Here is a 25,847-nt window from a genome sequence, read left to right as displayed (position 1 = left end):
TATAAATACTCTCATTCAAAAACAAAGGATATTGTCTAAATCAAGATACAACCCAAAGGTGCATATAAGAGGACATGATGAATAAAAAAAAGGGCAGCATCAACATTGACACAAAATGTCAACTGTGGAGGGTCAATGTGAAACCTTTTGTTAAAAAAAATCAGCGAAAGGGTCTGTATTTATGATCATCTTCATTTGAGCCTCTTTCTCAGAACAGGATCAAATATGTAAAGTGAAAGCCTGAAGCACCACTTCACCTCGCCTAGTTTTAGAATCTGAATGTAACCTAAAAACTCACATTAAACGTCATGACACAATGACATGATGAAAGCATTTACCATTCTTTTTTGTTTTCTGAAGTTTTCCAGAGCTGTTTAATTAACCCACAACTAGTTTCAATTTTTGTAGTTGTGAGCAGCTCATCCATTCCCTTTATTTTACATAAATGTACAGTATACAATTAATCTGCAGATATAAATTGATAAGGACACATTAAGTGACATTTAAGGCCACGGCATCATAATTAACTATTTACATTGTCAGGTGTATTGAATGGCAATCATATAGTCAGCTGAAATGTTAAGTTGTTCTCAAAATAAAACAACACATGGAGATGGTTCAGTTACAACTTGATGTCCCTGTCAAAAAGTTTAAATTTAGGTATAAATGCGCACAAAAAAATAAATCGCACCTGTAATCCACAGCAATTTAAACTCTCTGAAGAACATCTTTCACATAATGTATTCTGTGTAGTAATTTATATGACACCTCCGCTATTTTCCATTGAAAATAAAAGACCAAAAGTACTTTGATGGTGGAGAACCTGCTTTAACTCATCAGCGTGCGTGCGTGCTAGCGCAGTGACGTCGCTGTCCCAGAATGCAGTCTGGTAAACAGACATGGAAGCACCAGGTGAAGACCTCCACAGAGGCTGAGCACTGCACTCACTCTTTCCCACCGTCTTCTGTCTCCTTCGCCCAGTTCATCCAGCTGATATATATCTGCCTGGTGTCACGTTTACGCCTACAGCATCCAGAGCCTTGGTAAGAGTGAACTTGTTGTCGATCCGTGACGACTGCTAATGACTTCTGCTGTGCTGTCAGGCTTCTGCCAGCTTCTTAGCTAACGCTAGTCATGGCTGGCTACAGGCGTCAGCTAGCAGGCTAATGTAGCCACCACTGCTCCCTAGTAACGTTTGTACCAGTCACAGACCCACACTGGATGGAGCCTGTTTTCATGACACAACTCATAATGGACCTTGTGTCTTTTTTTTCCACATGTCGAATTTACGATTAACGCGTGCTTCGTCTTTTCTATTCATTGACAACAATGTTAATGTACGTTAGTGTGGTAATGTGTAGAGGTGGGAGCAACGCTAGCCAGTAGAACTGTCTGCTCTTGTTGGTCTCTAGTAACTAATGTCAGCTAGCTAACAGAGTTGTAAACTATAACGACAAGTTCTATACGATACTAAATAAATTATTACTTAATGTTCTATTGCCAATCATGGCCTTTGATAAACTTTATTTTTGGAGCCCAAACGTCGATTGGATTCAGCCTAAGCTGCGCGTGCTGACATGTTTATATTGCCATATAGCGGGCTATTCAAAAGAACAATGCTACACTTTATAATACTTTCACTCTGATGCCATAGTAATAGCCAGTGTATGTAGAAATGTGTAAGGGCTGGGTGCCAGTTCAATATGATATATGATACAGCAGACCAGAGGTTCATTGCAAGGAATCTCAGTTGATTATATTATGTGATTTTGCATATGTTAGACATATTATAAAATGCATTATACTATTTTTTGGGATGATTTAAGGACATGCAGGACACAACCCAGCCATTGTCTTCATCAGTAGCTTTTGAAGTGTCATACAAATTTAAACAAATGTAAAGTAAGTGGTTGTTATTCATACGCACCAGTTATCATTGTATGGCTTTGTGTTTTGCTTTAGCAAGTCATTTGCTACCTCTATGAATACATTACAATGTGTCTTTTATCAGTTAAGACAACAAAAACAATCAGAATCTATCTATTCTATATGTGTTTAAAAAGGATTGTTGTGGGGCTGGAGAGGATGGTTAGGGCTTGTGCCTACAGGATTTGTTTACTGCATAGCGGTGAAGAACTCGGCGACAGGGCCCAAGGAGGATAGAGTTACCTTCCTTATAATTCCAAATTTACTGATTTACTCTTATCAAGGAACACGAAAAAACAAAGAACGTGATACTGACTCGTCTTCTCTCTCTTTCTCTCTCTCTCTCTGTGCGTGTGTGTGTGTGTGTGTGTGTGTCTCCAGACTTCCTCTCCAGTGTGTGTGGCGGCCAACGAGCACCAAAACTGATGAGGATCGGTTGATTGAGTTCAAATTAACTTCCTTTTTTCTTAATTTGCCAAGGTAAGATATCACAGCTACTTATGACTCTACATCCTATTGACAGCTACTGTTTTCTTTAGCTATAGAATAATCTTAAGTAGTTATATAGTGCTTACAGATGTTAACAGTTGTCGCTGAATTAGAAACGTATTGGAGTTCAACAATTTTATAGTAATTGTTTTCCAGAGAACCCACTTTTGATTTCTTTAGGTTAATTTATTAAACACAAACAAGCCAAACATTGTTGGCTTGTTTGTGGATATCAGAAACTAAAACTTTAAAAAACAAAACACCTATACATGTGGTCATGATAGAAATGTGTCCTTAGGAAAGGTAGCTAGTATCTAGCAAAAGGAAAAGACCTCTATCTGTTGCTCTTTCATGATTATACATTTACTTACTTGAATGATAAAGCATCAGATGAAATGCATCAGTCCTGAGATGAATACTATTTCTACTTTAATGAAATATACATTAGTATTCTGTTTTTGTTCGGACTTTTTTGCTGATGTGTGAGGCAGGAGTTGCTCAGTAATATCCCTTGGCCTCTGATTAAAGATTTAAACTATTTTTTAATATAAATGTCCCAGCCGGTTGACTCCATGTCAGCATTGGCCTTGTGAGGGGCAGGGCTGGTTTGAAACAGTAGATGGCGTGTTGAGCCATTTTTTAACCCAAGAAATGTGTATTTTTATGAGTTTGGTGGAAATGTCAACATTAACACCAGCAGTGTTTCATCACAATACAGTCATATCATTTAGTTAACGGCTCAAAAACACATTTTAGTGTGCAGTACCTCTTTAATAGAATATTATCAGTATGTATTGGTTGGTTCGTACACTGGACACAAAAATGCTTTGTGTGAGATTACAGTGCTTGTCTAAAAGGGGCTGTAGTGGAAACCTTGATATTTTTATATGTTAAAGATTAAGAATTTGCAATGCTTTTTTAAAAAGCAGATGCGCTTCTGGTCCAATCCCAGACGTAGTCACTGCTACTCATCAAGATGGATTAGTACTAAGGCATTGGTATGTCATAACTTAAGTGTTGGTCATTAATAGATTGGTAATGAAAGAAGGCAAAATTAATAGTCAAAAAAGTCATACCAAAAATTTCATTCACAGGGTTTCCTAATTTGTTGCTGTGTCTAAACGGGTAAGTTTCACATTACAGCAAAAAGATGTTCAATGCATGCCTCTTAAAAATAGTGTTAATGTTTTGTGTCATTGCGGGAAATCTACTTGAGATGTACTTGAGCCCTTTCAAATACCTGTAGAGTATCTGTTGACACTGTTCACGTAATGCTGATTATTTCTGTATAGTATTTTAGAAAATGACAATAACAATGCACTAAAAGTTTTTAATGTGTTGTCACCCTCAAACTACAACAACAGCACTCAGCATCATGCTTGTTATGCCGGCTCACCCAGTTGTTGTAGGTATCCATATCAATGTTAAAGTAGCACAGTGAAATGTCGTTTGAACAACCAGGTAACCTGAACGTAATATACTGTATTCTACTCGGGTTTAACCCGGCATGCCAGTGTCGGGAGTTGTTGATTCATCCCTTCAGAAACCTATGAGTGATATCGAAGGCCCTGTTCACACCTGGCATTTACATGTGTCATGGTTGATCCAGTCACAAGTGGACAGCTCCCACCCGTCAGCTCCCACCTGGCAATAGAATGTGTCTCCACACGCGTTGAAGATATCAAAACATACAGACTGCGTCTATTCCTTGGGGTGTTCCAGACAGACCAACTCGCCCAAGATGTTTGACGCACTCGTAATGTATCTCCATGGGCGTTTCAAAATATTCTTACTGCGTGAAATATAGTACGAGTGTGCTCAATTACCTATACTGCCATATTATTTAGTATCCCAGGAAAATATTTAGTATGTCCCAATACATAGTATGCCAAAAATACCAGGAAATTCTACTGCATCCGGTTTCATTTTGCAGTATGCAAGTCAGCATGCTTTCCTGCCTATTCTGACCCACAAGCTAATGTGCAGCAGAGGATACGTCACATAGACTGAGCTGCAGAGAGATCACAGACATGGCACCTTTTTCTAAATGGGCATACCTTTTTGTTTTACTTCAAATTTTGAGTTACAAACTACGACGAATATAGCAAGGTTTAGGGCGAAATGTCATGACAAAATAGTATGTCCCAATTGTATGCTCACTGCATGCAAAAGTACATACTTTGTAAGAGCTTCAGTACGTACTAATAGTAAAGAGAAAAAGTATGTGATTTGGAACCTCTGGCGTTGTTGGCGAATGAGTTCTTACTTCCGCAGAGGACGTCAGCTGAGTAGGCGGTCCTTCAATGTTTCCCAGGACACATTCACGTACATACTGCTAAAAGAATGTGGCCACCTCTGACTGTGGTCTGAGTGATCGGATCTCAATGCGTTCTCAATACCTCTTGGGTGCATTCACACCTGTACTTTGAGCTGTCTACATGTGATCAGGTCCCCCAGGATGAATGTCATTGCCAGGTGTAAACACGGCCAAAGATGCCGGATCCATTTATTTTGTTTTTAGTCTATGGTTCGACCATTTTAACAGCTCCTACAGTAGCCACTTTGCTTTAGAAAGGTCTGCATTCTGAAACTCAACATCCTTGTAGTATGAACATATTCGGCTAGATTTTCTAGTGGAGTCTGGATTTTTTTTATATTGTTTGGATCACTTTGATACAATGGAATTAATTTGAGACTGGTGTATGCATAGGCAATAGATAAAGACTTAACAAAATAAAACATAACTTTTTCTGTGAGATACTAGCAATTTATATATTTAGTGTTGGTCCATAGACAAAGCCAAGTTTCTGAACTGTACTCTTGAAATTAGCAACTGGGCAAGGTCATTGTTCCTCAAGAATTCATTGAACTTTTCTAACATTTATTTTGAGGATTTTTTCAGATTTTTCAAACTGGCCTTGGTTTTTTATTAGGACATCGCCAGATGAAGACTAGAAATGTTTGTGCCTTTTGTAAGTCAAGTAACTGTCTTACTTTGCATCAGTTTCTATAGTAAATGTTGTCTGTGGCAAGGCAAAGAAACTGCCTCCATTACTTGTTTTCTTGCTTGTCAGCTTTTGTCTGTTGTCTATATGCATCTTTGGGATAGGTCACAAGCATTTCATTTTGAAAGTGAAAGTCAAGACTACTTGGCTGTGGGTAACTCTGCCTTTGCACGTAAAGTTAACAGCCACAGGGGGATCTGTTTAACCAAGTCCTTTCATAGACATTTGATATGACACTGATGTGTTTTAGATTTCTAAATGCTTTCTTTTTCTTAACAGAAAGTGGAAATTTTTTATTTTTGTCATTGCAAGAAGTGATATTAAGAATTTGCATAAGCATGATGTGTAGACTGTAAACAGGCATCCACTCAAAACGGGCTTAATAAATATCCAAATCTGTTGGATACTGGGCTGTATGCTGCTGTATGATATACTTATTTCTATTTTCATATAAATCATGTAATACTACTGTATAATATTGTGTAGCTCCCCCTAATTATGTGCATGTCGTGTTTAATCAAGATTTAGCTTTAACCAGGCGAAGTAGTTAAGCATTGCATGTAAAATGAATTAAAGCCAACAAGTCAGGAAACCCCTTTAGATAAACTGCCAGTTAATTCAGTATATTGTATGTCATATGTTGTATAAGCTTTGTACTTGTTGCTTGTCAAGTGTCCACACACAGAGGTTCTTTTTAAAAAAAAATTTTTTTGTGAGGGGCGTGTTTGGTGAAACAACACGCGTTTGCCGCGTCAATCAGTGAAAAAGTCCTCCTATCCCGAGCGCTACCAATGCTGACTCTCGTGTTGTTACATTGTAGCGGAAAGAATGTCGGAAAGGGCCGAGGATGACGTCAGGGGGGAGCAGCGCCGAGCGGCCAGGCAGCAGCTGAAGCAGCAGCAGCAGCAGATCCAGCGGGGAGAAGGCTCCACAGCAATGGCGACTGTTGCGGAGCGGAGATCCTTGCCTAGTCCAGAAATAATGCTGGGACAGCCTTGGAGCAACTGGGTCGACGCCGCCAAACTCAACGGCAACGACGGTGAGTTCCCCAGCGTCCCGAATGTGCGCCAGAAAGCGAGGTAGAGCGAGGTAGAGCGCGACAGTTGCCAGTCCTGTCCTCTCTTTTTTTTTTTTTTTTTTTTTTTTTTTTTTTTTTTTTTTTTTTTTAAATTTTTTTTTTTTTTTGGCCGATTGCATGCAGTTTTTTGGTGGAATACGAAGAAACGCTACTGGTAGCAACAGCATGAACAGGCAAGCAAGTGCAACTATTTATTTGTCTGTGTCTGATCGCCTCGTTTTCAGGTGCCGAATCGGAGGAAAGTTTCAAAGACTCCGGGAAAAATCGGGAAGCCATGCGTTTGTGCAGAGAAGGTGAGTGTGTTTTTTTTCGTCTCTAGGGCCAAAGGTGTATTTTGGTTGTGGAGCTTTGCACATGGATTCAAACACTTAACACGCGTCGTTCGGACAGTATGTAAAGCTACTGTAAATCATGCGCATCATGAACTGACTGGACAACCGGAAACACTAAGTGAAACGTGTCTCTTATTATTTGTGTGGTAGTTGACATTTACATCTGTCCCTAAAATAACTTAACAGTTAACAACTTAAACTCGCTGTACTTTGGTATAGGCCCAAACATAGTGATAACAAATTCATATTCCGATTGGAGGTTGCATTTAATATACTTTGTTGTTCCATCATCTACATTTCTTCCATTTTACATACGAAATCATCCACACTTCACGTGTCTCTGAAAACAACAGCGAGGTTTGTGTCGTTAAAAACTTGAAGGTCCTAATCATTTTGAAAGTTAATAACTGGAGTCAAATTCGTATGTTTTCTCAAAGCTTAGCCATAGCTGTATTTGAACATTATGAAGTTACGATATGGCTTGCTCCTATTTCACAAGCTGATTCAACACATGTTTTTGTTACTACATATTTAGAGAAATATTGTAAGCAAACTGAACAAAATGCTCAATTTTTAAATAACTTCTTAATGTCTTTTGAAGCACTTGCCCACCAATTGATTTATTCACGCTGGATAAATGTAAACTTTGAAAGTCTGCCATCATGGTGGATAAAAGAAAAACAACAACCAGACTGCTTTGAAATCTAAGTGACGGAATGAATTTGATCATTCTAGTTACTATAATCTAAGGTTATACCAGGAATTTTCTCTTTAGCTGATTTTATATATAAAAATGAGGTTACAGTACCGGAAAAGATCCAGTCATGACAGAATTAAGAGAAAGGTGATTAAAACCCACAATATCATAAACACACATCATCTGGCTTCTGAGCCACAGATTGATGTTTCAGAGCAGTTTGAACTGCAATTTTATTTTTGGAAACACCGTGTTTAGCGTTAGCTGATTTGTCCTGCTGTCAGGCCTGGATTTAGAACTACAAAGGTAAATTGTTACGATAATAAACTGGCACCTTGTTTAATTATAAATCAGGAATCATGCACTATTTTCCAGGCTCACCAAGCTCCCAGACTGACAGAATGACTTAATGAATGAATGATGAACAAACATTGGTGCTACTGTGATTGTAGATTGAAGCCTAGCTCAATAAAGTTAAATGAAAGATTTCATGCTTCGCTAATGTCGATACTATTGCTCAAGGACACACGGCATATCAAATGTCACCTTGTTGTTATGGGACATTCATAGCAGCTACTCGGACACCAAGATTACCATTGCATCCATTTCTTTGAGCTGTTTTTCAGAACTAAGTGTAGAGTGAAAATAGATTCGTCATCCGTTGTTTTCTGTTCTGAAAATCTATTTGTGTGTACAATTTGGCAGAGAAAAATGGCATTCAACACCATCATTAATTCCACAGCAAACAACAAAGCGATCACTGTGGTGTGGTGATTAATTCTCACTTAATTTGACAGTTTTTCGGACTTTGGCGACTCCTACTATAGAACACCTTTGGACACTGATTTGTCCAACACTTTGGAGGAACACGTTCCTGCCATCTAATAATGCATTTGCAGAACTGGTCTGTCTGAAGTTATATCTCAATGAGGAATGGCCATGAGGAAAGATGCCACACTTCATTTGGTAACATGATTTTGGCCCACGCTTATGATGTCATCCGTGTGTCTAGATTTAGTCTTTTTCTTCCCCCCTCTCCATGTGCTGCTGTATAGGAAAGGGTTAATTGCAGACTACTTGACAGAGCACTTGTCTAAGGTTGCGTTTGCACAATGTCAATGACGCATGTCCTAGACTAGAGGCTCCCAATGTCAGGAAAAGTAGAGCTTTCATATTTCATACAAAGCAGTGTGAGATGCATTACATTAAGGTGGCGGTTCACCTAAAGACATGTTGTCTGCTTTTAGATGAGATTATTGTATCTCCAGGTCGAAAGAAGCATCTTCAGAAGAAAGCAGAGAGACTTAATGGTCTTATAAAATGTGACACTGTGAGGTCATTTGATGTGCAAGTGGCTTGAAACATGTCTCCCATCATGTGACGGCATCTGTTGGTATCTCTTGTTTGTGTCATGAGGCTGATCGGCACATGCTGCCGGAGATTCATAGAATGTTATTTTGTGAGCCTTCGTGTGTGTGTGTGTGTGTGTGTGTGTGTGCGTGTGTGTTTTGTTGGGGTATTACAAGTGGATGACTACACCTCTCCGCCATGACTCACCACCAGATTCCTCCTGTGGCGTAACCGCCATTCTAACACACACAGACGATTAACACATTGTACAAAAAAATGTATGGGAATTAATGAATGATGAATCCACTCGTCTCCCCTTTTTTTGATACATTTTACAGTGGCACTGTCACAGTCAGGGAAGCTGGGAAATGTAGTGCCAGTGTCAGTCACAGGTCAGATTCAGCCAGCGTGTGTTCAGCTCAGAGGCAGCCAGAGCTAGATCATTCATCACTGCCATGGATGAGGATGCTGAGATTAACTGGACTCTCATTCTCTTCCTCTGTCTCGTGCTCACAGGCTCTCTTCCTCTTCCTCGGCTGACTCTCGCTTTGTCTTACCGACGCCTCGGCCTGCGTCTCTGCTCTCTTTCTCTCTGTGTTTTTTCTCCACGCTCCTTTCTTGGCTTTACGCTGCCTTTCTACTCCACCATGACTTCCTTTCTCTCTTTTTTCCTCTCTCTCTCTCTATCCTTTTCATCTCCTACTTGCACAAGGAGAAAATGGAGATTGAGAATGGGGCAGACACCGTGGCGTTGGACGACTCTTCAAGTCGAGCCATTTCAGCGGTACAGTTCAGTCGCTGCGAGTGCGTTGAATGCAGAGTGGGGAGGCCATCTAGCTCGGCTGCTTTTTATAGTCGAGCAAACCGTTTGGAGAACGCTCCAAGTGAACAACTGCAGCAGTTTGGGAATGAGTTTTCTTTGACCTTGCTGTTGATTCAGCGAGGAAATGTGGTCAGCCTGTTGGACGCCACAGTTCTTGGCCTGTTTCAATAAAGGATCCGAGAGAAGTTTTAATGGAGAATACATGGGAGGTTATTGATTGAGCAAGTATGTGTGCTCTCTCATAACTTAAATTTGCTGCTGGTACAGGAGACTGGCTCATGGTTGGATTAGTACAGACGTGTAGAACCAAGAAGTTACACAGAACTCAGGCAAGCTTCCAACTTCTGCTTTAATGGCTTGCGCAAGTGGCAACCAGTGAGTGCTGCCACTCCGCATCACATTTCTGCACTTGTTCTCTTTTGAATAGTAGTCCGACCCTCGCTTGTGCACATCAGCAGTGTGCTTCCCAACTCAAGCTCTGTATAATTTACATGCCTTTGTCCATTATGTAAAGACGTTTGCCTTTTTTTTTCCTTGGCAGTCACCAGCCGCTGTGAGAATCAGTCTTTTTGCTCCACGGCTGTTGAAGGAGACACTTAGCAGAGTGACTTCAGACAATTGACATGCATTAAGTAGCATCAGGCTTGTCAATTCATCCACACAAGACTGCCACTAACCTCACTGAGAGGGAATCCCGCCTGGTCGGCCCCTTGTTATATGGGCTTTGCTTAATGGCCCTCATCCCGTCCAGACTCGTCTAGCGACGTTTGGAGAACCCTTGACGGCCCTGGTGGAGTACATATTGAGTAGGGGCTCCACTTCTCTCCTCTTGTATCCTGTCTTCTGCTCATGCCATCATAACGCCCCAGGCAAATCTCTTAATTAGCCTCCTTAATTAGGTGGTTTCTGGTTCCGTGCGCCAGGGTAAATTTTGATCACATTCTGGTGAGTAGCGGCACTTCCCTCCGTTTGCCCTAGAGTGGCTTGCGAAGTGCGAGGCTCGGTTCGTTTCAATTTGTGGGCTTGAGATGCTGGAGCTGCAGACATGCCATACCTTGGAAGTCATGCTTCTTATGTTTTTGTTTATGATCGTGCGCCTGAAAGTTGCACCGCCTTAGTGGCACCACGGGGAAATTCTCCTGTCTTCCCCCCCCCCCCCCCCCCCTGTAATCAGCCGTGTCTTCCAGTTTCTCTTCCTTTCAGTTAATCCAGACAGAGGCACTGCGTTGAGTTGTCAAAAGGTTTTTGGGTTCGTGACCCTTTTGTGTGCCTCCACATTTAAATCGTTACTCCATAACGCTGTCTTGTGTTAAGCATGGGCCGGTTTTAGGGGAGGAGGTTTCAGATGAGTCCTGACTCATGAGAACAGGATCTCATTCGTGGATTGGAATATTTTATTGTTGATTTTAAACATGGAACTTTTATAATTTGACAGACTTTGATGAAAACCAACATCTCTCTGTTTTGATTGTAGGACTGCAACTAATGATTAGTTTTATTACTTAATCAGTTCAACGTTTGGTCTATAAACTTTCAGATTTGTTTTGGGGGGGGGGGGGTGTATTGTATTTTCCTAAAGCCCGAGGTGAAAAGTTCAAATTCCTCGTTTAATCTGACCGATAGTCCAAAACCCAAAGATACTCTGTTTACTGTCACATAAAACGAAATGACTCCATCAATTTATTTCTTATTTCTTGATCAGTATCTGCATGTAAAGACTTCGCTCGACAGTTTGCATTGAGTGAGCGCTTTCGTTTTTTAAGATTCTTTATATGGTTATGCGTTTTCATGTGTGTTGTGCAACACGAGGATGTGTACATTTATTATAACCGGGTTTCCTTCTTGATGTTAAGCTAATAAACTGAAGTTGCCCTATCTTGAGCTATTGCAGCAGTGTTATGACAACAAATGATTGATGTTTCAGTGAAGAGTCAGTCTGTTGCCAACTGGAGCACCAGGTGAATGTAGGTCTATTTTATTTGCCTCTCCTTGACTTGTCGCCTCTCCGGTTGATTCTTCCCCTGTGTACAGACATGCCCATATTCGGCCAATGCCCCGCACAGGACGACTTCTACCTGGTGATGTGCAACCACTGCGGCCAGGTCGTCAAGCCCCAGGCCTTCCAAGCACACTACGGTAAGTGTCATGCACATGCACACACTTACACGAGCGAGTGAACGTAGACGGTACAGGCAGTAGATCAGTGAAGAAGAAATGTAACAAAGTAGTCTTCATCTGTAGGGACCATATACCACTTCATGGCTGGTGGTGATATTTCACACATCGACACACTCCGTGGTATCACTTCCCCCTCCACTTTTCCTTCTCCGCACAGTAACCCGAGATCAGACGCCACAGACTTTGATTTATTTATTTATTTAACTCACTGTCTCACTTGTGCGTGTTGACATTTCCCCTGTTAATATTTGATGCGACTGTGTCGGTCTTTGCACTAATGTACTTTTTAAAAACATGTACAGCTCGGATAGGATTTCTAGTTCTGTTTATACTTTAGGTGTGTGTGTGCGCGTGTGTGTGCTTTGTAGTTGAGCTGGATGTTTGAATATAGTGCTAGAGTAAATGGATGAATTATAGATCTGTAAATAGAGTGACTGCATCACTGCGGGTCTCTTTAAACTTGACAGTGTTAACGGCAAGTTCACAAACGCCCACAGTCGCTGAAATAAATAAGCTGTCTGTTCACTCGCAATCTCATTTTCCTGAAATGCTGCATGTTAGAGTGACATCTACCATGTCCTGCCATGTAAGACTCTTTGTTTTACCACAATAACGTATATTAATCTTTGTAAATTAAGTCAATTTTAGAAGACATGAAGTCTGTTCATGTGAGAAATCGATGGCTTCAACCCTTATTAGCACCAGTTTTTGTCCCGTCACTACATTCTCACTCCCAGCATCTGAATCACACATCGGATAACATTCTCTTCTTATAGTTTGTGTCTTTTTTTTGTCCTAAATTGTTGTTGGGTTTTTGTTCCTGTCAGTGGTGTGGATTCTCCATGAAGTGTGTCAGCAGTTACAGTTGTCACGGTCAGCCACAAGAGGGGGGTATAATGGCACATGGCTCCCATTGGAACTGTCCATGCCACTATTACAATATTCAAAGAGACGGTTCCTCCCACACTGCTAAACAATATAGACTGATGCAAGCCTGTCTAGACCAGACTATTACTTATGACTATTACAGTTTAGTTGTCATACCTGCATGGGGATTTTTCATTGGAGGGCATTACAGCGCCTATTAGGTAAAACAGTGCTGACAAAATCCCAGCAGGTGGCTGCCGTACATCTTTAACAGGGTGGTGTTGTGAATGCAGACTGTGCAGAATGCACTGCACTAGTTATACAAACAAGCAGCTAATGGTGCCTCCTTTAATTTCCATTAAGTAGGAGTTGTAAGCACCGCAATAGAGCTGCAGCTAATGATTATTTTTCGAATAATGTGACTATTCATTTAGATGCATCGCCAAATCCATTAGTCTAGAAAATGTCAGAAAGTAGAAAATGTTGATCACAGTATCGGATAATGTTTGCTATTTTTTGTTTGATATATTATTTAAACAATTAATAGAATAGTTGGTGAGTCATTTTCTTTGGATTGACTAATTGTAGCAATGCTACTATACATGGCCATACAGAGTAGGAGTGCCCTTGCTGGGATTTTCCTCCCGTCTTCCTTCCTCTGATGTCATTATAAGACGACCTCATGTGGCGTTAACGCGGGGCAAAGGCACTGATCTCAGCACCATTGAGATGGTATCAATATGATTTTAGCACGCTTCTTTGAGCCCATCTGTCTCCCGTTAGGTGTTTGTGCTTCTCGGCTGAGGCTGATCCCAGCAGGGGTGACGCTCACCGCAGAACGGGAAGCTTCCCGTCTCCTAACAGCTCTGCTCACACACGTTGCCTTGGCTGAGCAAACACACACAAACACACATTATGGGATCATGCGCCTTGAGCTTAGATGGCAAGTAAACTAACCATAGTGTTTATGTTATGTTGACGAGAAGACAGAGGCCAGCTCATGCACCGGCTTGAACATGGCGCTTGTTGAGATGGTAGTAAGGCCATCAAACAGCCAGGGATTCCCCTTAGCACTGAGCCAACTGACCGTGTGAAAGAGGACGTTAAGGCTCCTCTTATTCCTTGTGTCTACTGTTTCTATTTCCTCCACGCCAAACTCTTCTTTTATTCTGCCGCTGGTGTTGTCTCTCTGTTCTCAGTGCAGTGCTTTGTGGACAGAGCACTGAGCGTCACGCTGTGGTTTCCTGGTGTGAGTTTGTGTGCTGTTGACTATGACCAGGACAGGACAAGGAAGGAGGTTAGGCAGGAGGCAGCGAAAGAAAGGGAGGGAAGGTATCTGGAGTGTGTCGTGAATGGGTGTGTAGAGACAGTTCCTTAGATAAGAAGAGGGCATTCTTGGAGGTTTTTCCTGCCTAAAAAGGGAAATTGGAAGAAGGCTATACAGTTTGAAGGTGTGTGTGTGTTGGGGGCTGAGGGAAATAGGGAGTGCTAGCTCCTTGCCCATGCATGTGTGTTTGTGTGTTTGCATCCCTTACACTGTTTCTGCAGCAACAAGCTCGTTTGCAGATAACCTGCTGAGCTTTAGCCTACGGCCCGGTTTCCTGCCACTCCATGGAGTTAGCCCAGTAAAAGCTTAGCTAACCAGGCCCACAACACTACCACGTTAGCTAGCTGCTGACACCGATCATTTCTATGAAAACCTGTTTGTGCTCCTGAAGCTGTATCCTCTTTCATTCACTGTATGTTTGCAATGGAAGGCAAAAACAGTTCATTGTTCTTCGTTGACTTTGAATGGTGTGAAGGTGCCTCCTTGTCACTTTCGCCTGCTAGCAAACAGAACATTGCTTTGTGGTGGAAAGTTCTCTACCAACAGGCTAAAGAACCCAAAACTAAGTTTTTATAAGCTGCTGAACCGAAAAACCTTCTTCTGAGTTTTTAAACTTACCCGGCTTTTGGTAGCGTTTCTAAACTCTTCGCTTTCGGTGCTCTACAACTCTGGAGTAGTGTGGACGCTCAGTGTAAACGTAGCAAAAGATATGCGTTATAAAATGGAAATGTACTAGTGTGGATGTAGCCTATGAAGACAAAAGTGGATACAGGCAATAAGATGTGAGGCATCAGCAGAAAGAATAGGATAACTGGGTGATCAGCTTGCTAATAGCTAACTTGTCCCTAACTTTGCTAGCTACGGACATAGCAAGCAATGCATATTGTGATGCTGTTTGTTTTCTCCTCCGGTCGCTATAGTTTCTAGAGTACGACATGTGCTCTGTCTCTATGTCTGTCGGTCTCTCTCTCTCCACTTATAGTCAGAGCAGCAGGTCTGTCTGTCTGTCTGTCTGTATGACCCCAGGGGGTCCAGTATATCTGTTAGGTAGCCGCTGCCTGGCCAAGATTTAATACTTTGATGCAAGTTACAGTAACTTCTGAATATAATAAAATGCTATCATACGGTTGCTGTCTTGCCGTTTCCTTGGGTTGTTTCAGCTGTGACAGTAAAGAAAGTCTAGTCTCTCTGTGTCTGTGTTGTGGAGCTGTAGTGATAATTTCAATGAAGTTATTTTGAGTGTGCTATTTCATTGTTGTATGCGGTTACTAAAAATAGCGAGAGCGTCCTTTGAAAACCCCAAAACCCTTCTGTAATTATTGTGGGCGCACTCGCAACAGACCAATGTTCGATGATGTTTGGAAACCATGGTGCACCATGGGAAAAAATATATTTAGCTTTGGATGCAAGCACTTAGCGATGAAAATGTTGTTCCTTTCATCTATTTTTGGCTTTTCATCCACATCTCAGTACAACCCTAACCTTTTCTGCTGTCAAACTGCCTTTTATCAGTTTGCACAGTTAGAGGTTGTTAGAAGCTCAGGCAGGAAATGAAGTCCTTGACCTGTTGGCTGCTTCTATTTCAGACGGAGTTGGCATGAATCACAAATGCTGCTTATTTGTTGTCGAGGTAACCTGCTCACTACTGTCAAAGGAAGATCTCTATGTTCCCACGTGTCTTACCTTTTCTTATAGTGCTGGGTCAAAGCTTTGTGATGCCTCACCCTCATCATCTAATCGAGTTCATTATTATGTTTTAATGCCAACCTGGTTTGTACTGTCGCTCCAGAGAGAAGACACAGTTCGGCCTGCAAGCCAGCCTCCACCTCCCCCTTCCCCGTGTCGGGCAGGAACAGGACCAGCGGACCCGGGCTGGGCTCGGGGCCTGTAGCTGGACTGGCAAGTGGAGTCATCCTTACCCGACCTTCCACCGCTGGATCTTCAGCGTCGTCCTCCAATCCCAAACTCGTCAAACCAGCCAAAGAGAAGCTGCCAGGCTTTCAGCGAAGAACCCCCTTTGCACCCTTCAGGACACCCCAGCTGGACAAGATGTAAGTTCCTCTGTAACATTTGCAGTAAAGTGTGTTTCTAGGGTTGTGCAATTTGCCGGTATAGACCAAGAACTGGGCTGAACAGTTAGTCGTTTTCATAGCAATATAAAAGTTTAAGCCACCGATTCTTCATTTTCCTGCTGTTATAACAACTGTTGCCTGTAATATTTACTCGGCTGTAATTGATTACGGTTAATTTGGTGAAAAAAGACATCTCGGCCGTTGCCTGGTTAATATACCACGGCCAAAGATAGCTGTGTGCATAGAGAAACGCCACTCTGTATCATTATAGTCATAGTCTTTGAGGAGTCAACTTGTGTTTGAAATGTTCCTCCTCATTAAACAGGCTGCAGTCTAATTGAGGAAGAGTTGTAAGTGCAGTACGGTGCCATTATTATAAAAAATCTCTTATTTCGTCCAGGATCTGTGCTCGGGATCGGTCCAGAGAAAAGTCATATATTCTGACACCTGTCTTTTTTTTTTTTTTATTACCAGAGTCTTTGATAACTGATGGATCATATAGATTTATGTTTTGTCCTCTCAGCCCCCTCCATACGTACACATCTGTCTCTTACCATGCATTTCTCACTGGCTCCGCGTTTCTAACTCTCAGCTTCCTCCTTGCTGCGCTCTTCATCTCTGTAACCTTCTCTTCCAGCCTCACCCCGGCTGTCAAGGTGGAGAAGATGCATCTGAGGGTGGACTCGTCCGCTAAGCTGGTGCAGGCCCCATCTGCCCCAGCCACCACCTCATCCTCCTCCACATCCTCCTCTAGCACCACTGTGAGCTCCAACACTACCACCATCACCACCTCCGCTTCCTCATCATCAGCCCTTAAACCAGGCCTTAACTGTCCCTCCATACCAAAGCCTCCATTACTGGCCCCGGGTCCGATTCCCAACGGCAAGGGCCACCTCTCAGTCCTCTCAGACAAGAAGCAGGACAGCAGCAGCAGTGCCAGTAGCAGACGCCACCTTAACAAGAGAGTGACAGGTCAGTTGGAGAGGAAATTAAGTGAAACTGCTACTCAGGTTTTTTGCTGTCAACATAGGTATTGTCAGGTCTGATTATGACAGAGTATTTTTATACTGTTTCATACAACATATTTATGTTTTCTCTGATCTTAATCTTGCAAGACATCCCATTGTGTAAAGACCTGACATCCGTAATCTATACCATTGAACACAACAAACATCTATAGAGTATATTACTCGTTTTACCCACAAGATATCAGTATATTAACCACGGGTACCAAAAACTCTGGAAGTTACCAACTAGAACAGCTACCCGTCTTCACGTCGTCACATCCATCAGCTTTAAAGACCATGACTCATCTAAGACATTTTACGTAACACAACCTACAGTGAAGCAAGTTATCAGAACAGTTGATTTGTCACAATGTATGTAAGTAACAATTTTCTCCTCCCTCACTTCTCTCCTGTGCCTTCAGAACGTGAGTTCAATGCCGATGCCCACTGTGGCGTTGTGGATATGACCGCTCGGAAACCATGCACAAGATCCCTAACATGCAAGGTAAGCAGCGTCTCTGCTTTGTCACTTCATAAAGTCATTAATATCTCACTGGAAACAAATCTAAAAGATTAATCAAATAAATAATATTTCTGAGTGACGTTTATTAAGAATGAAGAACACAGACGTCAGATAATATCAGTCATTCTGGCTGCTTTCTCTTAGCCAGCAGAAAAGTTTACAAGAACAAACTAAGCTAAACGGTTAACTCCATACAGCTTTTGTTTTAGCTTGTTTGTGGCTGTGTGTGTGTAGTTGGAGGAGCTTAGCCCTAAAAAGTACTACTATAAAGCAACAGTAACATCGGGGCTTATCAATACTCCGATCTTTAATAGTTTAGCACTGGGGCCCGTTTTAAGACTGAGTTTCGGTACGCTTCCCTAGCAGATAACGTAAAAATGTTAAGGCTCTCGTTAGAGCCAGTGTTCAGTTTGTCTGTTCTGGGCTGCTGTAGACGCGCGGCAGTGCAAGAGGACCCGCTCCCCATGTAGATATAAATGGCCTTTTCTAAGCTGACGAAAACACGATTCTTCAGCGATTCTACACTGATTAAAACATAGTTCTGGCAGATAATATTCCGCTTAATCATCCTAAATGTTACGCACTGTTTATTTTAAAAGCTAACGAGGGCCCTAAGATTTCTGTGTAAAACTCCGACAATCACAGAATTTGATGATAAGAATGGAATCAACTGTGAAACGCGGAGTATCTCGGAATGTTTCCAAAATGTGAATGAAATCTTTGGAAAATCTGGGTTTTCCCTGTCGTTACAAGTGTTTTTTTTCACAGCACCTATGAACTGAATTAACAGAAAAGAATTCTCTGCTCTCTGTGTTTCTAAATACACTATAGTGTCTGTGTTCAATGTACTGTAATGAAGGAACATGTCAGCCAGTGCAACAGTGTGGCACTTCAATAATAATAGTTTTATGACAATGATAGAGTTCCATGGCATTGTTGGTGTTGGCCTTTATGTGGAATTTGTTGACAATAATTAACACGTAAAATATTACCAGTTTTTTAAAGGATGGTTGTGATTATTTTCCGCAAAGCCACACATGCCATATTCTCAAAACATTTCAGAGATGCATCACTCATGTACACATTGGAGTTAAAATAACATCCCATCACCTCCCAAACAATAATTCTGACTTTGCACCTTTCTAATGTCCCGCCAGACACATTCCTTAAGCCAGCGGAGGGCGGTGCCAGGGCGGAGGAAGCGCTTTGACACATTGCTGGCAGAGCACAAGAACAGAACAAGGGAGAAGGAGAAGGAGAGAGAGCTCCACCAACCCCATTCCCAGCAAAATACCTCTCTCAGGGACCCACACCCCTCCTCCCACCTCGCTGCTGCCCATGACGCCCACCAGGTTGCTCATGGGAACGGCCCTGCCCCAGACGCCACTAAGCCTTTGCCACTCTGCAAGCCCAAATTTCACAGCCCTGGTCTTCCACGGTATGTTCTGCCCCAGATCTGTTCTTTGTATGTATTGCGTGTAGTGACACCCGACAAACTAGTCCTGATCACTGAGAGGTGAAACAAACCGTTACCATTGCGCATTTGATACATTTTGTATGATTCTCTTAAACAGTTTTTAACGATTTAAAGTTGAAAATGATCGGCCACACTATCTGTCCATCAGACTAAACAGCAGTCACGGAGGTGGTATCCCCGGAGACCCTGCAGTAGTCCACGAGTCGCCGCACCTTGCTCATACTACCCCTGGTGGGTTTTCTCGACCCTCCAGTGACGAGGGAGAGAACGAGGAGCGGGAGGACAGCGCTGACAAACTGGACTGTCACTATTCAGGTTATCACCCCCGACCGGCAGCTGTAAGTGCACCCTACCATCACTGGTCTCTGATTAGCCATGCAACTACTTTTATTTAGGAAGCACTGTAGATAAAAAAAAAAAAGAAATCCCTTATACGTTTCAGATTTCACAGTAAGTACTTTTTGCTTGTTATGATTGATTTATGATGTACTGATAGTTGGTACCCCCTCTCTGTTCCCAGTACTGTACATTTGGAAGTCGACTGTTAGGGAGAGGTTGCTACTCCTTCGACAGGCGATGGGACAAAGTGCGATGTGCCCTAACCACGATGATGGACAAACACGTCAACTCTCAGATGTGGAAGTAAGTCTGTCCAGATTTAATTATGGCCGAAGCACGTACTATTTGGCCTCCTTGTCTTTTACGGTCAGCATTCTTGAACTATTAAAAGTTGGAGCTAATGAATGATATTGTTCCTTGTTGCAGGAAAATCCCCTTGGCCTTGGAGAACTCCTCCTCCGTTGCACCTTCCCATAGGACAAGCACAAATTCCCACGGTAGCACCCCCTCTTCAGGCTTCCTGGGCCCCCCTGCCACCTTGCCCCAGACTCCTTATAGCCAATCGTACGAGGGCAAATCTGTGCTCTCATATGGGACCACCTTAAATGCCCGCAGCTCCCCTCAGGGCGGGGCTGAGCACCCGGCCTACGGCATTACGCAGGCCCGACAAGTGTCTTCGTCGCCGCAGATGCCTTCAGCCCACTTGTCCTCCTCTTCTTCTTCAGCTCCTTCCCTAGCCTCAGGCCGGGCACTTAAGTCCCGTTCCTCCAGCAGCAGCACTACCAAGTCGTCGTCGTCCTTCAGGCCCAAGGAGATCTCTAGCTCCTCGATACCCTTCATCCCCAACTCCATTGGTGGGGGCAGCAGTGGAGCCAACAGTAACAGTAGCAACACAAGCTTCAGCTCGGGGAAGAAGAGGAAGAACAGCTCTATACTCTCTTCATCCCATGGCCCCTCTGAGTCCTCCTCTTCTAATGCCATCTACTCTTCCGCCTCCTCCCCTTTCAAGAAGAACTGTACGAATGTTGGCAGCTCAGGGAGCACCTACCACCACGGCTCATTAGGTCCTTCATCGTCGTTGTCATTATCTTCCTCCCACAGCGGAGTCCACAGCGTGGGGCTTAACTGTGGCCCCACTGTGCGGACTAACTCACTCAGCCTCAAGGCTGAGCCTTCTGGAGGTTCAGCAGGCGGCTCCTCGGGGCCGCCAGCACGAGGTCCTCCCTCGGGCAGCCCTGCAGAATCCATCAAGCGCATGAGCGTAGTGATGAACAGCAGTGACTCCACCCTTTCCCTGGGACCTTTTGTCCACCACCAGTCCTTATCCTCAGCTGACCACCACACCAACTTCAGCCACCACTCCACAGATGGGCGCCTGGAGGGCAAGAAGCGCAAAGGCTCTCCTGCCTCCAGCGGCATTAATAGTGGTGGTGGTGGTGGTGGGGGGGGAGGAGGGGGAGTGGGACCTGGACCAGGTAGACCCAAAGTGGCCAAGTCACCTGCCATTAACAACATCCATGGGAAGCATGGGCGAAGTATTCCAGGGACACCGGGTTTACCGAACAACTCCCATTTACATCAGGTGGGTTTTGTACCAATCAAGATGCATTTTAATTTTTAAAAGTGGAGATAAATGTGTAATCTCCGCTCTGTTTTATGTTTGTGTTCCAGTAAGCCATGAAAGTGTGGCAGTGAGACAGCATGTACAATACCAGAACCCTGAAACTTCTACTTTTCATACCGACCTTAAGTTGAGATGATGTCATGACGTCCCATCCGATCTAGCTTCTGTTACACTAGCTTCTGTAGGGCAACACAACCTCTCATTCAGCATTTCTTTCATTGTTCTCTCTAAGAATCCAAGGTTGTTCTCGGGGTTTACGTTCCATATTCTAAGACCGATCTGCATCCACTGCAGCACATTATCCCACAAACATCTAGGGCTAGTGGGAAATTATCTTTACGGGTGCTTAAAAACATAAAGTATTAACAATGACAGATTGTTTTGTTTTTAACTATCTTTATAATCAACATATGAAGCATATGAGCTACACTGTTAAGAAAAGCTCCCTTTCAAAGCTGGAGTATTAGTTATTAGCATAGTTACAAATGTAAACGGTATTTTGAATTTTCTTACTTCTGTAAAGACTCGCAGCTTTTTCATGGATTCAGCTTGTTGGTTAAATTCACTTAAACTGAAGGACCAAGAGTTCACACCGTTTACTCTAAGCTTGCTAGCAAAGAAAACACTTCTTGTTTAATGATGTTAAGGTTTTCTACCAGGATAAATTTCACAATTACAACCCTTTGAACTTGCCTAGAATGTGTGAGTTCATATTTTAGCACAGAACTACTATACAGACAGATTACGACAGTACAAAGACATTCCGTAGCCTACCTTCATTTTCATACTGATTTTTGTCTTTCTCCCTTCTCCCCTCCAGCCAAAGGCTCGTCCCTGACAGCGGTGTCCGGCTTCTGTGAATGGAACCGGCAGGCGGACGGGGAAAAGTCCAGAGCGGTCCGCATATTGCTCCGGACTTCACAAGGCCTTCTAAAATCAAACCCACATTACTCTCAGCTTCCCACAATCCTCAGGGTGGAGATGATCTGGACTGCCCAGTGAAGTCAATGTGGTCCTTACTATTTCTCCCAAAGCCATGTGTATTTGTGTGTGTGTGTGTGTGTGTGTGTGTGTGTGTGTTGGGAGGAAGGGTGCAATGGCACTGTATGTATAGCGTGGATTGCCAGGGGTCTGATGAGCGAGCCAAGGACCCCCCACGCATGTGTTGTCCCAGTATTCTAAGAGGTCTTCCTGTCTTGAAGTAGGAGGATCAATAGCAACAGCCAGGGGTCTCTTGAACTGCGGTTCAAAGCCCATTGGGTTCAGGTTAAGGGTTGCCGCAACAAGCCGCCATGACACTGAGCAACTGGGGAGACAACAAGCCGATCTCTTCCGTGTTTGTTAACGAATGAGTGTGCGAATGTGCGAGTGTGCGTGTAAGAGAATTTTTCTCATGTCAGATTCTGCTGGACTACTGGAATTTCCAACTTAATTACACCCCCAGCGCCTGATCTCAGAAGCCTTGGAAGGAGAGCAGCAGCAGCAGCAGCAGGAGGAGGAGGAGCAGCAAACTGTTACTTGCAACACCTTAAACAACACACAATCACCTTGTTGTTTCACTTTTCATTAGTTTGACTCTCTGGCGACGCGTTTGATTAGCTTGGAGTTCCACGCAGTAGCCTGAGAGGAGCCCGTAGAGACGATCTGGTCAATTCTTTTATTACCCAGAATAATTATGCAAGTGTTACCTTTTTATGATTTCTGATGATCTTTTTACACTGAACTACAAAGAGTCTTTGTAGATGTGGTGAAGACAGTTGTGCTTTCAAATGTGAAAAGGACGCCTGATGTGCCCATTTGATTGAATCTTGTGGCAGAGCGATAACTTTGTCTTGAGGGACACCTGTTTAATTTTCTGAATCTTTTCATTGTTCACAAATGATCGCCACAGTAGACCTACCCCCAACTGTGAACAGAACTGAAAGAACTACTTTCTCCACAGGCACTGCTTAGTTGTCACAAAGCGAGCCAAAAGCTGCTATCAGCTTTGCCAACTACTCTTTTCTTTTTCTTTTTTTTTTTTAAATGAAAAAGGTGGGCAGTCTTGCTCATAAAGCATTCATGGTGCATTGCCTGTGTGGATATGAAGAAAATCTGTGCAAACCTTAATATTATTGCCATAACTTACCTACTTTTTACCCATTCAGCTGTGGGAAATCCACAGCTGTTGTGGGCAGATGTGAATTGTAATGTTTATTTTTCCTACATAGGGAATCAGGTATGGTACGTCTTAACTGGAGCAAACTTTATGCACGTCACCTGTCTTCTGTGGGTTTGATTGTCCCTCCTGTGTGTGTGTGTGTGTGTGTGTGTGTGTGTGTGTGTGTGTAACCACTACCCAAGCACTGGGTGTTACAGTTCCGATGCCTCGCCGTAACACGATGTTGGTGTGTGTTGAGAAAAGATTTGTCACAGTAGAATGGATAACCAGGCATTATACTCTATTCCTTTGTCAAAATGGAGTCTTAAATCAGGCAATACTTGTCGGGATGTTTGCTTATTTCTAGAGGTCTTGAGTGGGTTTTATGGTGCGAGATTCATGGAGATGGCTTCACCGGACATATTAAAACTTTTGGCAACACCTGTTGATTTATGGAACCTCCAGTGATGTCAGTGTGGAAAAGTAGGAGACAATTATTTTTTTTTTTTTTAAGATTCTTAATTTACCTTTTTATTTCCCGTAGCCTAATGTATCAAACAAGTATTGGAGTTTCCCAATTTGAGAATACGTATTTTGTTAAATTGTACATAGTGAAATATGTATTTTTGCACAGGCAATTTTTGTACACGCTGAATTTTTGGTACAATCTTTAAAAAAAAAAAACAATTTAAAAAGAAAATTATTTATTTAGTAAAAAAAAAGATAACAAGTCAGAGAACTTGATTATTTGAAGTGGTTCACTGCCAAGTCTATAGAATGCAATATGCCTATATGTAGAAGCTGAAGCATCTCATGAATCATGTACTGAGATCCTTATAGTATCAAAGGTGAAGTATTGCCACTGTAGCATGTCTGTATGACAGGATACCTTTATTCACTTTTCAAGGTCTCAATCACATGTGCTTTTACAAGATATTTTACGTTGCCTATGAATCAACACAACAAAAAGTTACCATATGACCCAATTAGCCTGTGATTTTGAAGCGTCCTGCAGGCTTGAAGCTGTGCCCATTGTCGAACCAGTTTCCATTAACTTTTCAGTCAAACACTTTGTAGACCTTGAAACACATTTCACGATTGAAACACTTTGCGTTCTTTTATAAAGGCTGGAGGGACTTGAAGCAATCATTGCAAGGAAGAGGAACAAACAGTCCAACTGCTTGCGTCGTCGTTGCCAAACAAGTCATTTCAATCACAGCTTTTAAAGAAATAGTTTGCAGCTTTTAAAAGAAGTATGAAATTAAGAAAGTGCCTGAAGTAGTTTCACCCTGACTGTTTGAGGACAGTGTTCTTTGGGTTGTTTTACCTTACTTGAATGTTGGAAGCATTTAGGCGTTTGCTTTTAAATCTGCCTATGAACCCTAAATATGGTAAAACCTGAGATTGTCAGCCGCCCAGTATGAAAAACTTAAGTGTTGTGTTGGTGGTGGGGGGGGGGGGGGTGTCAAACGTTTTCCAGACAAGACGTGGAGGTTTCGATAGCCTGTGTGTGTGCGTGCGGCTTAAGTCCTCTCTGGTTTACTGGGATTTTTACTTAAAAACCTTCAATCAAGTGTTTTGTTTACCCTCAAACTCCACTGACATCTTGACATCGTTTCCAGTAGATGGAAACGTTGCGAGGACGTTTTTTTTTTAATAGCACCATAGACTTGGAATGTGAAAGTGAGAGAATACAGCTCGTGTTTGGGAGGAAACAATAAATCCACCATTCATACTATGTAAAAGCGTGTATAGATTTTTTTTTTTGTATACATCAAAATCATTTTCAGCTGGACTTATGTATTGGCTGCTATGTAATTCATGAACAAAACATAGGTTAGAATTAATATTTAAAGAAAAAAGATTGTATAGTATATTTGTTTTGTAACAAGTTTCTGTAAATAAAATAATTTATACTGCTATTTATATGAAATGACGTCTCTGCCTCTTTCATAAAGTACATTACAATTACCGCCTCGCCTTGTATGTCTGTCGATCAGTCAAGTTGCAGTTTACAGCCATGTCGGTACAGAACATCGCTTCATTTTTATCCTGTTAGATTGTTGTGAAATTGTCATTAGCATATGAATTCTTCAGTTATGGCCAAAAGCATGTTGGTGAGGTCACAGTGACTTTGGCCTTTGATGTCATACAATCTCAGATCCCATTGGCTGGCAGTCTGCCACCGGATATCTTGGCCATGACTTTTCTGGGAACTTCATATGTTAAAAGTCTGTTTAGAATCTTGAAATGCAAGAACGCAGTAACAAGCGTAGTTGGCATCAACTCAAGTTCACATCACTGTCTCCACCGCGGCCTGTCTGCTCTGATGTTCGTCGACTTTGCTGCGTGTGTGTGTTTGGAGCTCAGCCCCGTAACCGAGCAGAGAGGCTGTGTGGTGATAATAAATTACAGCAAAATGTTAAAAAGCACCGATAAAAGAACCAATAACGTCGAAGCTCAACACTGATCTTAAAAATTTAGAACTAGTGAAGCTGGAATATCGGGGTTTGGGGTTCCCCTCCCTAGTGGCAGATGTGATAAAATTTCTTTGCGATTCCAAAGATATGATATTCAGTTTTTATATTTATTC

General features: G+C 42.4%; 1 protein-coding gene across 2 annotated transcripts; it reads left to right on the top strand.

The window, feature by feature from the left end:
* The first annotated feature begins 881 nt into the window (after window positions 1-881).
* On the top strand, window positions 882-25,187 carry atxn7 (ataxin 7). 2 transcript variants are annotated; one of them, XM_076096338.1, is made up of 14 exons: window positions 882-1,043; window positions 2,308-2,406; window positions 3,510-3,540; window positions 6,241-6,459; window positions 6,723-6,791; window positions 11,732-11,836; window positions 15,862-16,123; window positions 16,782-17,116; window positions 17,574-17,656; window positions 18,832-19,112; window positions 19,300-19,489; window positions 19,672-19,793; window positions 19,917-21,072; window positions 21,935-25,187. In XM_076096338.1, the coding sequence occupies exons 4-14, from the start codon at window positions 6,249-6,251 to the stop codon at window positions 21,950-21,952; spliced, it is 2,832 nt and encodes a 943-aa protein (XP_075952453.1). In that variant the 5' UTR covers window positions 882-1,043; window positions 2,308-2,406; window positions 3,510-3,540; window positions 6,241-6,248; the 3' UTR covers window positions 21,953-25,187. The 2 variants fall into 2 exon arrangements, with proteins under 2 accessions (XP_075952453.1, XP_075952452.1); XM_076096337.1 differs by lacking the exon at window positions 3,510-3,540.
* The last annotated feature ends 660 nt before the right edge of the window (window positions 25,188-25,847 follow it).

This window comes from Anarhichas minor, unplaced genomic scaffold, assembly GCF_050575085.1.
Source record: "Anarhichas minor isolate MPS153535 unplaced genomic scaffold, ASM5057508v1 ptg000021l, whole genome shotgun sequence".
Taxonomy (NCBI): Eukaryota; Metazoa; Chordata; class Actinopteri; order Perciformes; family Anarhichadidae; genus Anarhichas; species Anarhichas minor.
Note: the sequence above shows the minus strand (reverse complement) of the source record. Positions and strands in the feature narration are given on the sequence as shown.